The sequence below is a fragment of the Barbus barbus genome, assembly GCF_936440315.1.
Source record: "Barbus barbus genome assembly, chromosome: 6".
NCBI lineage: Eukaryota > Metazoa > Chordata > Actinopteri > Cypriniformes > Cyprinidae > Barbus > Barbus barbus.
The window spans coordinates 29,699,998-29,715,813 of record NC_136734.1 but is presented as its reverse complement, the minus strand read 5'-3'; the positions used below and the strand labels follow the sequence as shown (position 1 = coordinate 29,715,813).

Here is a 15,816-nt window from a genome sequence, read left to right as displayed (position 1 = left end):
TCATTTAAATTCTCTGTAAATAAATTGTGATTTTCAATTCCATATACAACCATTGTAAACAAAACAATTGTTCAGAAATTAGCAGTGGTGGTCCCATGATGTGTGTGTTTGTGTGTGGATGCAAGTGTATGTGGGTGTGTGTGTGTGTGGACACGTAATAAGTACGTTTTGGGTTTCTCGAGGGTGTATTTGTTACTCCTGTCCGCCCACAGCAGCAAACTGTCTCTTCCAGCTCCGAGACACAAACAGAACTGAGCCAGTTCTACTTGGAACATGTTTTAATGTCTTAACCACGGAGCTCCGGTCCGGTTCGGTACCGTTCGGCGGCGGCAGCAGCGGTTCTGGGCGGGTTTGATGCTGCTGCACTCACGCTGAGGGAGGTGAGGAAGGAAATGGCGGCCGATCTTCATAAATAACCGTGATTTTAGAAAAAAATAAGATAAATAAAAGACATTTTCCAGTGAGTTCGTTCGGGAGAGAGTCGTTCATATGTCAAAACAGTTTGAGCCATTAGTTTGAATAGTGAGAATTAATGAAACACTATAATGTGGGTCGTATGAAGAAATGTAAAGTTTAAATGGGGTTTTGCAGTTAGTTTAACGTTGTTTTGGTGGGTTTGGGGCGGTTTTAATGACTGTTTGAGGAGCTGGAGGCCCGTTAGCATGTTAGCATGTTAGCCCGTGTTTACGGAAATCAAACTCAATATTAAAAACACAATTAATACAATTTCACACTTTACACGAACACATAGAGACTTTGTGTGATTAATGGAGTTTATACGGTGTTTTTGCGTACAGTAAGTTAGTGTTTTTGACAGCGGATGTTTGATATGTATTATTAAAGTCATACAAATGTACACACGTCCTTCACACAGTGCCGCATTCAGTACGTTAACTGCATCATTAATCGTTATGGTGGTTGTTTTTATTTGCAAATATGTTTAGTTTGTTATGCTGCAGCGTGTGTTTTTCAGCTGTGTGGGTCTGTCTGTCTACTGCAGTGTGGGGACACTTGTAAACTCCAGAAGAAACAGAAGATGTTGACAAAATGATAGCAGCTCAGGACCTTCAAACAGACTTCCACCAGTAAGTACCAGGCAGACACAAACTAACTTACTCCTCCTCCAGCCAGACACTGTCTGTCTCCAAACCTAACTGTTCAGCATTTATGGGCATCATAGGCACATTCAACAAGAAGTCCAGCATCTGCTACATGACAACTTGCTTACTGTGTGCTTGTGCTTGCCTACCTAAAACAACACTGTGTTCATGTTTGTAGGAAAACAGCTCATTAAACTATATCTTGGGAGTTTCAGCCCTGTATGCACACAAAACACATCTGACCTCTTGTTAGAGCTCCGTAAACACCAACACTAAATGAAAGCACCTGTATAATACATACACCTGAAATACTCCACATACGCTGCTCTAATCACTGGTGCATTTTGTTTGTTTAGGGAAGGATTCTCTCGGCTCTCGGACACTGCTCTTGAAGATCTTGACGGTCGGAATGGCAAATCTGGGAAAGGAAAGGTACTTATCAGACAGTGACCTTGCAGATTCGGATCTTCTGTATCACACAATCAGCTTTCAAATACACTGTTAAACAGATATGAGTAAGGCTGTGCTATTAATCACATAAAAACGAAACTGCGAAATGGTTTAGTGCGATTTAAATAAATGTGGTGTGTTTCAGAGTCAAGTGCAGCATTATTTTATTTACAAATCTGCAGCTCATGAGTGGTTTGCAGAAAATACTGCTCCACACAAAATCATCTCTGCATGAGCTTTCAGTTTGGGTAGTTTATAATGTACGTTTGGGAATGCAATATGCACCAACTGTCTTTAAACCAGCTGTTGTTAACAAAAGATTTTAGGGCTCCCTGCGGTTTTCCACTGAAATTTGAGAAAGAAGAAACTAAAACCGTTGTACTGTAAAGTAATAATAATTCTTCTTTTCTTATGTTTTTGTTCTTAAATTTATTTTACTGTGAAATGTTACAATAATAATATTCCTTATTTTGTCTTTATAATAATTTGAATCTCATATTTTAAAATCACAATTCGAGCCATGCAGCCTTAGGAGCTTGTTTAATTTAAATTTTCTTGCTTTTTGCCATTTGTGTGTAGAAGGGGAAAAAGACCCTTGGAGAGAAGTTGAAGGGGTCGGAAGTGAGAGGTCGGGTAAATGGCCACCATCAGGAGAACGACATGGAGAATCTCAGTTTGTTTGAGATTGTCAAATTGGGCAAGAGTGCCACACAGGTACCAGCATGCACACAAACAACTTCAGATACATTCTGATCTGTGAGACTGTATTCATTCACAGACATACATGCTCTCTGTGTCAAAGTGCTCGGATGTATCATCAGAGTAAATCGGCGGTTTGTGTGGTTAGTTATTATATCCAGGTCTAAATGCAGTTCATGCTTTCTGTGTAGGCTGTGTGTGTAGGAAAGAAGGTTTAACTGAGCGAGTGTGTGTGTGTTTGCTTTGTCTCTCTCTCTCTGTAGTCAGTGGTTGATGACTGGATTGAGTCCTATAAGATGGACAGAGACTCTGCCCTGCTGGAGCTCATCAACTTCTTTATCCACTGCTCTGGCTGTAAAGGTGTGTGTGTGTGTGTGTGTGTGTGTGTGTTCTCTCTAGGTGTAAATAAGTTTACATAATTCAAGTGTATATTTTGTCTTGTTGAATGCGTATGCTTATTATAGGTGCGGTGAGCTCAGAGATGTTTCGGCACATGCAGAATTCTGAGATCATCAGGAAAATGACGGAAGAGTTTGATGAGGTTTGTTAACATGTTTATACCACAGACTTTTCTATGGGTAGCATCTATGATGGGATGGAGGAGATTAGATACTGTGAATGTATATGGAAAAAGAGTGTGTGTGTGTGTGTGTGTGTGTGTGTGTTCAGGACAGTGGTGATTATCCACTGGCAATGGCAGGTCCGGTATGGAAGAAGTTTAAATTAAGCTTGTGCGAGTTCATCGCGGTCCTGGTCCGACAGTGCCAGTACAGCATCATCTATGATGAGTACATGATGGACACGGTCATCTCTCTTCTCACCGGCCTGTCAGACTCACAGGTCAGAGCGTTCAGACACACCAGTACCCTGGCAGGTGGGTGACTTTGGGCTAGGTACTGTGCAGTGTTCAGAATAACATACTACCACATAGGGGTGGGTGATATCAATAAAATTATTTTATTTCAGGTAACAATATATATCATGATATAGTTAGTTTTGTTTTAAACAAGGTCTTTATGATATCAACATTTTTGATACCATAGAAATTTCATAATTCTTGTCATCAGGATAATACTAGCCTAAATTATAAATAAATAAGAAATAAGCTACATTCATTGTATAAAGTAATCAAATGTAAAAAAACAACACTGCATATTCTTCACAGTGTAAATTAAATATATATTTCTTATTATTAAAGTTACAAAAGTGATTTAGTCAAGAGCAGTGAGAGATTTTGTCTCGTTGTTTGACAGCAGCTCTCGGATCAGACAGGAGGAATTTTAGACTTCTGTCACTTTAAGAGCTGCCCATATCAAATATACTGTTACACGTTTTCTTTCTCAGCTGTTTGCTGTCACTTAAGACTTAAACTATTGTGTTTACAAGGACACTTGCAAAAATGGGCATTTTGACCTCTAACTTAATTTTGTGAGCACTGTCTTTACGTGCGTGCGCCTCTCTGACCGTGCTCAGACAGCACGCACATACACCTAAATGAGCTCTCTTTCGCTGCTGATTGCGCTTCAGCAACTTAAAATCACTTGTTTTAAACTGCAATGCTTAAAAACACATGCAAACAATACGTTTTCATGACCACGTAGCACAGCAATGCCACGTGAGTGTGTAACTGCGATTTAAGACAATATTTGAAAAACTTGATATTTGAAAATGTAGTTTATGCTACTTCTGCTGCATAAACATTGTCATAAATTTTGTCATACAGTTTTCCGTCAGTGTGTTCTTATTGATAAAGGAATGAATTATACACTCTGACCTTTTTTTCTCTGTATTTCAGCCATGAAACTGATGACTGCTTTGGTGAATGTTGCTCTGAATTTGAGCATTAATTTGGACAACACGCAAAGACAGTATGAGACAGAACGCAACAAGAGCATTGGGAAACGAGCCAATGAACGCCTGGAGCTCCTGCTGCAAAAACGCAAGGAGGTGATACTCACAAATCCGCACACATAAACATATATATATATATATATATACTCAAAAACTTAATTCAAACATGTTCTTTTGTAATTATCAGCTCCAGGAAAACCAGGATGAGATTGAGAACATGATGAATGCCATTTTTAAAGGAGTATTCATCCACAGATACAGGTAAGCAAACATCCCAATAACTGACTGACTGATTCAATAAATTCATATTTTAAAATGATCCAAGAGCTTATTTTTCTCTTGTATTTGTGTGGAGGGATGTGATTGCTGAGATCAGGGTTGTCTGCATTGAAGAGATTGGTATGTGGATGAAGATGTACAGTGAGGCTTTTCTTAATGACAGTTACCTGAAGTACGTGGGCTGGACAATGTATGATAAGGTATCACAAACACATTCACACAGAGTGGTTGTTCTGTACAGGTCAAACCTAAACATCTAACATCTCATCCGTTTACTTTATTTCTCATTCCCTAGCAAGGTGAGGTTCGTCTGAAGTGTCTTACTGCTCTTCAGGGTTTGTATTATAGCAGAGAACTCAATGCCAGACTGGAACTCTTCACTAGCCGATTCAAGGTGAGCCTTTCACCAGGACTCTTGCTATGGCAACACCGTCTCTAAACGTGGATTCCTATTTATCACTGAAAAATGTATTTTCTTACTGACAGTTCTCTCGCTTTTTGTCTCTGTAGGATCGAATTGTGTCCATGACTCTGGATAAGGAATATGATGTTGCTGTTCAGGCCATTAAGCTGCTGACGCTGGTCCTGCAGTGAGTTCAGCATTCAGAGTCTTAATTTTCTTTTAGAGGTGTCCTTTTGCTATGTGATTGTGTTTGTTTGTGCACACAGGAGTAGTGATGAGGTTTTGACGGCAGAAGACTGTGAGAGCGTCTATCACTTGGTTTACTCCGCCCACCGACCAGTTGCCGTGGCAGCAGGGGAGTTTCTCTACAAAAAGTAAATGTCACGCTTTTTATTATAGCAAGTCTGTGCCTCATTAAATACCAGTGTAATTAAACACATATGCCACATTAGATCTTATCCATAATGCATCTGATGCTCACCATGACTGACTGATTCCCCTTAAGATTGTGCATGTATGCTGGTGCTGTGTTCCCAGGTTATTCAGTCATCATGGTCCAGAGGATGAGGGGCGGCCCAGGAGAGGCAGACAGTGTTTGAATGCTAACCTCATCAGAACAACTGTCTTGTTCTTTCTTGAGAGTGAGGTGTGCTTGATGTGCTCAGCGTCCTTCTTAAGTCACTTCTTAATGTCTCGTTATAGAAATATTTTGACTGAGCAGGTCGTAGTATTTCACGTGTCTCTTTTCCTTCTCTGAGATGCCAGCACATTGTATGAGAACAAATTGTGACAAAGGCAGTTAGATTATTTTTAAAAAGTAGGGAAAATAATAATTTAGCCTAATTTATTCCTCTGAATAGAATAGTAACTGAACAGACTGTGAGACAGTAGGTTGGCTTTTTAAGATATCATGAAAGTTTGTGTGTTTTAGCTGCATGAGCACGGTGCCTACCTGGTGGACAGCTTGTGGGATTGTGCGTCAGAGCTGCTGAAGGACTGGGAGAGTATGATCAGCCTGCTGCTGGATGAGCCTTACCCTGGAGAGGAGGGTACTTGGCTATCAGATCCACTCACTTGCATCTCTCACTTAGTTTTTTGTGTCTGGATCAGAATTTGGCTAAAAATCATTCTTGCCTAAACACCATGATGTGTGTGTTTCAGCTCTCACTGATGCTCAGGAAGCTGCTCTGATTGAGATCATGCTCTGTGCTGTCAGACAGACTTGTGAGTGTCACCCACCCATCGGACGAGGCCCTGGCAAAAGGGTGAGACACACACACACACACACACACACACACACACGCAAACAACATTTTGGTTTCGCCATATTACAGAGGATGTCCCATAGTTGCAAACATTTTTACACGGAGGTGATATTTTTTTTGGCCCTGAACCTAATTTTGGCATGAAATAAAAATTCACCCTATCTATTTTCTAAATTTGTTATTGATCTTATTGTTAATGACTTGTCCGTGCATGTGGTTCATTTAAATCTTTTTTTTTTTTTTTCTTGCGTTTCTCTGGTAACGGATGCTGGACTTCTCTAATCATTTAGTCCACTTAAACCCTGCATGTTTTGTACACTTGGCTAAATGCTCACATTCAGATCTCCCTCCATCCAGTCAACAACCTGATGGATAGAATCAAGACCCTGTTCTATATTGTTTTTGCTTTTTTTCCAATAATCTGTTCCGATCACTCTGATGTACATCATAATATGGAAGAAACCTGTTGCTATTTCTTTCGTTACAACTCTGAAGCAAACACATTTGGCCAATTGTTCTTTTCAAATAGAGAGGACCACTTATATTCTCACATTCTTTTTTTTGGGGCATTTTTACTGTATTTGTGAGGACATTTTCAAAACTTTGGATATCATAAAATATTAGCCGAACCTGTAAACACATGCACACACAAATATTTTCAGTCCAGAAAATCATGTAAATCATGCTAATGGAAATAGATCAAATCATTTTCAAAACCACCCATAAATCTAAATTGTCATTATTTCCTCATTTTCATGTTCATTTTCATGCTTCAGACGTGTATGCTGTTTCTTATTCTGGCACAGGTTCTAACAGCTAAAGAAAAGAAAACCCAGCTGGATGATCGAACAAAGATCACAGAAACATTTGCTGTGGCTCTGCCTCTGTTACTGGCTAAAGTGAGTGATTCTATGCCTTGCCAGATGTGTGTAATGCATCAGTTGAATAACAAACAACTGTAAATTATGTAAATGTAAATATCACTTTAATTGCGGTCATTAATGCTCAACATTTTGTGTGTGTTTTTGGGATTGGGATATTCCAAACAAGTGATTGCAATCTGAATAAGGATGGAAACCAAGTGATTTCTTAAAACTCTCAAACTTCTCTCTCTCTCTCTCTCTCTGTCTCTCTCAGTATTCGGTGGACCCAGAGAAGGTCACTAATCTGTTGCAGTTTCCTCAGTATTTTGATCTAGAGATCTATACAGCTGGTCGGCTGGAGAAGGTAATTATTTGCATACAAAAAAAATTGTACCACATAGTACACTAAATATTGTGCTTATAAAATAAGTCACTTTTAACACGAAGAAAGTTTACAATAGTAGTAACATTTTTGAATCAATACATGAAGTCAAGTAATGATTGATAGTTAATGTTTTATTATAGTAGTTCTATAAGTAATTCTCGGGCTGATGTTCTGCAGCATCTGGATGCTTTGCTGCGCCAGGTCCGTGATGTGGTGGTGAAGCACACAGACTCAGATGTATTAGAGGCATGTTCCATGACATTCCATGCACTGTGCAATGAGGAATTCACCATCTATAACCGTGTAGATATTGTCCGCAGCCAGATGCTTGACGAACAGATTGATAAGTTCCACCGTCTGTTGGAGGACGTCCTGCAGGAGGTGTGTGTGGTAATTTTCTCTGTCTAACTGTTCTTAATTTCACCAGTTCGAAATATAACGGTTTTGTCTCTTTAAGGGAGAGGAGCCTGATGAAGATGATGCCTATCAAGTTTTGTCAACACTCAAAAGAATCACACCCTTCCACAAGTAAGAACACACTTTGTCACTAAAACTGAGAAATTCCAAAGGTCCTAAAACAGATCTTCATTTTTTTAGAAAAATAAACATTTTGTGAGGTTCACATTCATATACCAGTGGACTTTCGTCATCATAACTGTGTGTGTGTCTGTGTTTATTGTCCTTGCAGTGCCCATGACCTCACAAAATGGGACCTTTTCACCAGCAACTACAAACTTTTGAACTCTGGCCTGCAAAACGGAGATATGCCTGAGCAGGTACTGACTACTGATCCAAGGGCTTAACTCGTTTTAGTTCACTGGCCAGGCCATGCCTTATACATTCTCTTCTGCAGTGAAATGTTATTCTGAACAAACTTAATGTTCCTTTAATGAATGTTTTTTGTTCCCCAGATGCATTTAGATGACATTTACTTGCATAAATTCATAATTAAGGAATATTAATCAAGCAACAATGTTTTTAAGAAAAAGAAAAAACTGTTCAATAAACTTGACTGGATAAGAGAACATTAACACAAAGTTAGACCTACAAAATAATGTAACAGACAGCATCAAAGTCAGTCTGTGGGCCAAATGTGTTTGATTATATTGTTTTGCTTTGCCTTTATAGATCGTGGCTCATGCACTCCAGTGCACTCACTATGTCATACTCTGGCACTTGGCTAAGGTCTCGGAGGGCAGTGCCAGTAAGGTACAACACACACATACATGCCAAAATCTGTGTTGAGACTGTCATTTGTGAGCGTGTAGTCACACTCTCATCCCATTTCAGGATGATATGGTGCTACTGCGGAGGCAGGTGAGAGCCTTCTGCATGATGTGCCAGAGATACCTGAATAGTATCAGCACTGTTGTCAAAGAACAGGTGAGCCTGACCTGCCACACCAAGCCCCTACGTCCTTTCATTTATAGGGGATTCTGGGAGAATTAACTATGTTTTTGTGTGTTGCAGGCCTTCACCATTCTTTGCGATGCACTCTTGATCTTCAGTTATCAGATTGTGGCATCGGGGCGGGAAGCTTTAGAGCCCTTGGTGTTCAGTCCCGATGCATCCTTACAGAGCGAACTACTCAACTTCATCCTTGATCACGTGTTTGTTGACCAGGACGAGGACAGCAGCACAGGTAAATGACAAATAGGACAGGAGACTGCTTTGATCCACTTCAAGGTGGTAGTGAGGAGCACTGCTGTGCGAATTTGAGTGTATAAGAGTAAGTATGCATTCTATGCTCCAAAGACAAGATCAGCTGTTGACTTATAATGTGTAGTTGTGCAATTTGTACACAACAAATAGCACAAAATAAAATTTTCAGCAGCCTGACATAGCTATATGGCTCATCAAATGGTTTGAGTTGGGAGAGGGACTGCTGTTTTATCAAACACTGTTTGAATTTGATACATATGGATTTGTTTTATGATGCCTTTTGTTACCTTTTTAGATATTCTAAATTTTGGTTACCTGGACTTTAAGTGGAGGGACAGAAACTGCTCAGGTTTCATTAAAAATATTTTATTTTGTGTTTTGAAAATTAACCAAAATCTTAGGGGTTTGAAATGACATGAAGGTGAGAAAAGTCTGACATAATTTTCATATTTGGGTGAACTATCCCTCTTACACTTATTTAAGAGAAACCTCTTAGGAAACGAAGCTGCTTTTGGAACCGAAATGCGATGCTGCACCTTTTATGATGAGAAATAATCTCAATAATTCATTTAGAAACAATAAAATTGAGAAAAACTTTACACACTACCAATCAAAAGTTTGGTTGTACACTCTGACTTTTTTTTAACAGTCTATTTTTATTATAATTATTATTATTCTGCACTATTTTTGGCTGCTTTTTTAACTATCCAGCAGTCAAATTTATTGTGGTTTTGTCTTGCAGATGATGAGGCTGGTAAGATTGAGGCGCTCCACAGACGCAGGAATTTACTGGCTGCCTTCTGCAAATTAATAATCTACAATGTGATCGAGATGAAGACAGGAGCAGATATCTTCAAACAATACATGAGAGTGAGTCTCATTTATGTTGTAACATTCCTCTATGTTTGTTACTTGATGCTTACATTGACTCCCTGTCTCTGTCTGTGTGTAGTACTATAATGATTATGGTGATATCATTAAGGAGACAATGAGTAAAGCACGTCAGATCGACAAGATTCAGTGTGCCAAGACTCTGATCCTCAGTTTGCAGCAGGTGAGGCAGTGCTTCCCTCCTTACTCAGACCAGCGCTCCCAGCAAAACTGAATAACACAAGTGTGATGTTTGTGTTTCAGCTATTTAATGAGATGCTGAATGATCTGGGCTGTAATTTTGATCGGTCTGCATCTGCATTCTGTGGGATTAAAGAACTGGCCCGACGCTTCTCACTCACGTTTGGACTCGATCAAGTCAAAACCAGGGAGGCCATTGCAATGCTCCACAAGTAAGAAAATTTTAAACACACTTGCTGTAAATTCCTTGCTGTGTTCTGGTTCTTGATCTCGAATTGTTGGATGGGAGCTCCAGCCACTTTCTTTATCCTGTGTACATAAAACTATATTTTATATATTTAAAACATATCAGAATTGACTTCTGGCACCAGCATTAAATTAGAACCATTTCAGTGGAAGAGGGGCAACAATATGTCTTTGTGACATAGTCACAGAGTGTGTGTTTTCTGTTTAGGGATGGAATAGAATTTGCCTTCAAAGAGCCCAGTCCACAGGGGGAGGGTGGCCCTCCTCTCAACCTCGCATTCCTTGATATCCTCAGTGAATTTTCCTCCAAACTACTGAGGCAGGACAAGAAGACTGTGTAAGACACTCACATTGAGAATCACTGCTGTCTCAGATTCCTCAGACACCCAAGTATTTATATTCATGATGCAGTATTTTTAGAAAGCCTTTAATTGTAAAAACCATTTCATTTAGGCACTATTTTGATTGTAATATGGATAAAGGTTGCAACACACTGGCCATTTTGCTAACCCCCCCCCCTTTTGTTTTTTACTAAAGTGAAAATCAGCACACAAATGTATTTGACAAAAAAAACTTAAATTTGACTTAAATACTGTATTTAATTAAAATTTTTAAAATGTTCCATGATATTTTGTAAATTTCCTACTGTAAATATATCAACTTAATTTTTGATTAGTAATATGCATTACTAAGAACTTCATTTAGACAATTTAAAGGCAATTTTCTCAATATTTAAATTTTTTTTTGCACCTTCAGATTACAGATTTTCAAATAGTTGTTTCGGCTAAATATTGTCCTTTCCTAACAAACCATACATCAATGGAAAGCTTATTTATTCAGCTTTCAGGTGATGTATAAATCTTAATTTCATAAAAATTGACCCTTATGACTTGGTTTTGTGGTCCAGGGTCACATACGTTTTTCTTGTCAATGAGAAATAATTTTTAAAATGATTTTTTTGTACCATTCATTAAATAGGTTTCATTGTGTAAAAACAGTAGACAAAAGTTTGACACCTAATGCCAGCATTGCCTTTTTGCTTTGAACAATGTTTTTAGATTTATGTACGTTTAAATTTTCAGGGCATGTAAGCTTTTTTCCCATCACTAGACACATAAGTAAAAATATGAACTTTCTGCATAGATAAATAGGCTTGAAAAGTGTTAACTGTGTCAGCATTTTGGTGGCATTTTTTTGTGACTGGCAAATAATACGCATTTTTTCCCCAACAAAGCTGTTGTGATAAATTTCAGTGTCAGCTGCTGTTATATGTAGTTTTTACCCGTATTTGTTAAATATACAAATGTTGAAATTCTGTTACACTGGGTCTCTGAAGGTACTGTCTTTTAAATTAGTATCTCTGTTGAAGTATATGTATGTTTTTTTTGTTTGACCTCTGATCTCTCCCATCAGGCACTTGTATCTAGAGAGGTTTATGACCTTTCAGATGGCCCTGCAGAGGGACGACTGCTGGTTACCACTCATCTCCTACCGTAACTCTCTGCAGGCGGGTGCTGATGATGACACTCTGTCCGTCATCAGCGGTATGAGCAGCAGGAGCTCCTCCCGCAGTCGCAGGAGCAAACCACCTGCCGCCAGCAAGAGAAAATTACCCGAGGGTACATATGCATCGAATCATAATTAGGATGAATTATAATCTTTATAGATTAATCTTTAGGATAAAACTGACTTTTCTCTTTGTCTGTCTCAGAGGAGAGCAGCTGTAGCAGCAGTGATGTGACCATGTGGGTAAATCAACAGAGTGGCCCGCACACTCCTGTAATGATGTCATCACCCCACATCGTCTCTACTGTCCTGCGGGATGCAAAGAAGCTCCGCCCTGAGCAGGGGTACATGGGAGTTTACAGCATGAGCAACAAAACACCACACACACCCCTGCAGCAGCACCAGCACATGGACTACAAGTAAGCACACAAACACTAATATTTTACCATATACTAACACACACACACTCATTAGTAAAAAGTTGATTGAGAGCTGTTTTGTTTTCAGTTCTCAGGTTGCGTGGATGATGGCCCAGAAACAGCAGCAAGAAAGAGCAAGCCTTCAGTACGGCAAGATGAGAGGCCACATTCAACACACCATGTGAGTACAGATTTACATACATGTATTGGGATCGGTATGATTTGTTTTCCAATATTAGGAGCCTTAAAAATGGCATAATAGGGGCACTTTAATACTTTTTTCAGCAATGATGCAGTAAATTGATCAAACGTGATAGTGAAGACATTTATAATGTTACAGAGGATTTCTATTTCAAATAAATGTTGTTGTTCTTTTGAACATTCTATTCATCAAAGAACACTTCAAAATGTGTTTACTGTTTACACCAAAATATTAGGCTGCTTTCAACATTTATAATAACAAAAAAGTTTCTTGAGTGTCAAATGAGCATATTAGAAGTATCATGTGACATTGAATGAAAAAATGGCTGCTAAAAATGAATAATTTAAAATGTATTCAAATAGAAAAATAGTTTACTATATTTTTAATAGTACTGTTTTATTGTATTTTTGATCAAGTGAATGCTGACTTGCTGAGTGTAAAGGTCATACACTGAGTCCGAAATTTTCATATGCGTTTTTTCATATTCGTCATCCTTTCCTATCAAAAATGGTTTTTACAGATGCGAAAACGCAGAAGATCGAACCTGATCCGATATTTTTTATTTTTTTTTAATGACAGATGAAAGTTTCGGAGGCAGTGTGTAAACATGATTGACACAATGTGAGGTCGTATTTATTTTTTAACGTTCAGAAATGTTGGACTCCGTGTGCAATGATCTTAAGAGGTTTATTTCAATAACATTAAAACAAAATCTTACCGACATAGGATTTATCACCTTTATGGGTTTTCTGGCCCGATGATCAATTACTTGTGATTTGATATAATTTCAGATTTTGCATTTTAATGCTATGTTGTTGACAAACTAGCATTCTTCCATTTTATGATTTTTGAATAGGGCTGCCACAGTAACGAGATTTGAACATTTTTGATTGTGGTCACCAGGCCTCAAAATCTCACATTGTCGTTTGCATTCTTGCACTCATATTTAATTTTTTGAAAATCTTCTTTGTTTACCAGTCGGCGTGGCAGTGGGCTGATGGAGGATGATGAGGAACCGATTGTAGAGGATGTCATGATGTCATCAGAGGAACGACTGGACGACCTTAACGAGGGCATGGACTTTGACACCATGGACATTGATCTGGTAAGAATCTGAATTCAAGAAAGCATAATATCAACCAGTGAAAACCCTTTCTAATGTAAAGATTCGCTGTCACTCAATCAGGTGCAGAGTCACAATGATAGCGTTGCTCAGATCTTCACATAATCCATCTAATCCAGTTTCCTTCGACTGCGGGGTTGAGAGAAAACACATTTTGTGTGTCATTGTATTTTACCTTTTTTTTTTGTTTTTCTGAAGCCGCCATCCAAAAACCGCAGGGAGAGATCTGAGCTGAAACCAGACTACTTTGACCCTGCCTCCATCATGGATGACTCTGTAAGCCTTCTTTCATCTGCCTGTTTATTCATTAATTTATTAATCTACTTTATAATTCATTAGATGTGCTTGTTAGAAATCCCTTAGATTTACATTAAAGGAGGGACCAGAGGATTATGTGCTTTTTTTTTTCTTGTCCCAGTAAGCAGCTGCACAGCATTGTGGCAGTAAATTTACATTAAAAAATTTTTCACAAAACTTCAAAAATCAAATTTATTTGTTTGTTCTCTGTCCATTTACTCATCACTGTGAAGTGACAGATGAGTGCTAAAGACTCATCCCAAAAACAATATATAACAAATCAAAAACCTATGAAGTTTAAAGCATCATTCTAAAGTTGGCCACATTTCATGGACAAAATGGTGCCTATAGTCAATAGTATAGTGATGTGTGAAGTACACAACTCAGCCAGAAGTAACTTTCAAACAAAGCACTTTCTGTTTCTGCAATCCATGTAACCAACTTAAACCTATTGAATATATAACCATTATTAGAACCGACTTGAATATAGTTGTGATTATAGTTTATTGCTTTTGGTGTGAACGTCCTGAACCCTTTGCACCTGCAGTACTGGGGGTTATAAAGTGACTGTGTGTGTTTTGTTTAACAGGTCCTTAATGTCTCCATGTTCTGAGATGGGTACATGAGAGCGGTGACATGTTTTCCTCGTCTGATTTCACTCCATGGACTAAATGCACATGATGGTGCTGCGTATCTTTCCCTCCTGAAAACACACCATAACTTTCCATCTGTACATATAACAGCCCACAGGACTACAGGCAAACATTTTCAGCATGAGATCAGACTTATCTATTCATGCTCTTTTGTAATGGAGGTTTAAAAATAGCTGTTTTTTTTAAACTCCTGGAGGAGTTTTGATTTTTAGGTAATTTTGTAAAGACAATCAATTGTAAATGACTTTATAAAGGGTGATTTAAATCTAAAATTTATAACTCAACTTTCCTTAAAGGGTTTAGACTTGCAGTGTTTGTTTTTTTTCACAATACCTCTCGCTCTCTCTCTTTTAATTCGTAAATCACAATGTTTTCACTTCTCAGAAGTAGATTAAGCCTCATATTGTGAAGATGTTCCTCAATACTTACTTGACTGAGTGGCTGATTTCGTTTTTGTAGGTCCTCTGAGAGCTCTAAGCACTTGTACTGATTGGCTAAAGCTTAGAAAGCACACCCCTCCCTCAGAGTTAAATTCATTTCTAGAAATTTTTTAATTGGTCAGCTTAAAATTTCAAAGGTATTTCTGCATTAAGGGCATTGCTATTTTCAAAGAAAAGCTCTTTCTGTAGAATATATCTAATTTCTTTTTAAATATTAGAAATAGGTATTATAATATATTGTTATATCTCTCAAAGAAAATATATATAATTTTATATATATATATATATATATATATATATATATATATATAATGTATTATTTTGTTTTACACAAATGTGTAATGTAATGTGAATCATTGCTGATTTATATTTAACTTAATGTTTTTATGTTTGGTATCCAACCTACTGTTTCATTCACATTGCATCTGTCCTGAGAGAATCACTGATGTTTTATTAACTTTAATTCTGGAAAAGCTCCACTGTGAAAAACTCTATAATCTTTCCCCTTTATGTAGTTCATTGAGGTTGTGGGTTGTTTTTGAGATTAGGCTTGTTAATCAGAGTGAATTATGATGATTGTCTTTGTGGTGAGAAATCTTAGTAAATGTAACCATGGTGATTTTATGCCAGGTAAATACATTACTGCATGGAGCTTTTGGTCAGGATTGGAAAGGAAGTTTTTTTTTTTTTTTTTTTCTTTTCCTTTTTCTTTTCTTTTTTATGTGTTTCACACATAGTTGGTCATTTGTCCCACTTTGATTTTAATTTCCGGTCCTGCAATGTCGTCTTATTTCCAAAAGTGTGTGAGTGTATGTATTTTAATGTGTTGGACTGTACATAAAAACCCAGATGTTTTTATTCTATTTACAAGATATCAGTTGTTTCATTTACTACGTTGATTG

The 15,816-nt window shown here is 37.9% G+C and overlaps 1 protein-coding gene across 4 annotated transcripts; it reads left to right on the top strand.

Annotated features, from left to right (window-relative positions):
* The first annotated feature begins 86 nt into the window (after positions 1–86).
* LOC306870905 (cohesin subunit SA-2-like) lies at positions 87–15,132 on the top strand. 4 transcript variants are annotated; one of them, XM_079418479.1, is made up of 34 exons: positions 87–380; positions 1,001–1,085; positions 1,457–1,532; positions 2,130–2,264; positions 2,513–2,609; positions 2,714–2,790; positions 2,919–3,123; positions 4,045–4,196; positions 4,288–4,361; positions 4,456–4,579; positions 4,675–4,773; positions 4,890–4,969; positions 5,049–5,156; positions 5,320–5,428; positions 5,714–5,831; positions 5,944–6,047; positions 6,854–6,946; positions 7,185–7,274; positions 7,473–7,676; positions 7,753–7,823; positions 7,984–8,071; positions 8,424–8,504; positions 8,586–8,678; positions 8,766–8,937; positions 9,700–9,827; positions 9,910–10,011; positions 10,092–10,240; positions 10,483–10,611; positions 11,688–11,893; positions 11,986–12,199; positions 12,288–12,380; positions 13,380–13,506; positions 13,723–13,800; positions 14,411–15,132. In XM_079418479.1, exons 2-34 carry the CDS (start codon positions 1,048–1,050, stop codon positions 14,432–14,434), a joined length of 3,738 nt encoding a protein of 1,245 aa, XP_079274605.1. In that variant the 5' UTR covers positions 87–380; positions 1,001–1,047; the 3' UTR covers positions 14,435–15,132. The 4 variants fall into 4 exon arrangements, with proteins under 4 accessions (XP_079274605.1, XP_079274606.1, XP_079274607.1 ...); XM_079418480.1 differs by having other exon boundaries at positions 336–380; positions 974–1,085; positions 14,411–15,082; XM_079418481.1 differs by having other exon boundaries at positions 356–380; positions 960–1,085; positions 14,411–15,082.
* Positions 15,133–15,816: the final 684 nt, after the last annotated feature.

Coding starts and splice junctions, on each gene's coding strand:
- LOC306870905 (XM_079418479.1), top strand. CDS start 1,048: ATGATAGCAGCTCAGGACCTTCAAACAGACTTCCACCA. Junction 5,429..5,713: donor TGTTCTTTCTTGAGAGTGAG/GTGTGCTTGATG, acceptor TGTGTGTTTTAG/CTGCATGAGCACGGTGCCTA. Junction 12,381..13,379: donor GGCCACATTCAACACACCAT/GTGAGTACAGAT, acceptor TTTGTTTACCAG/TCGGCGTGGCAGTGGGCTGA.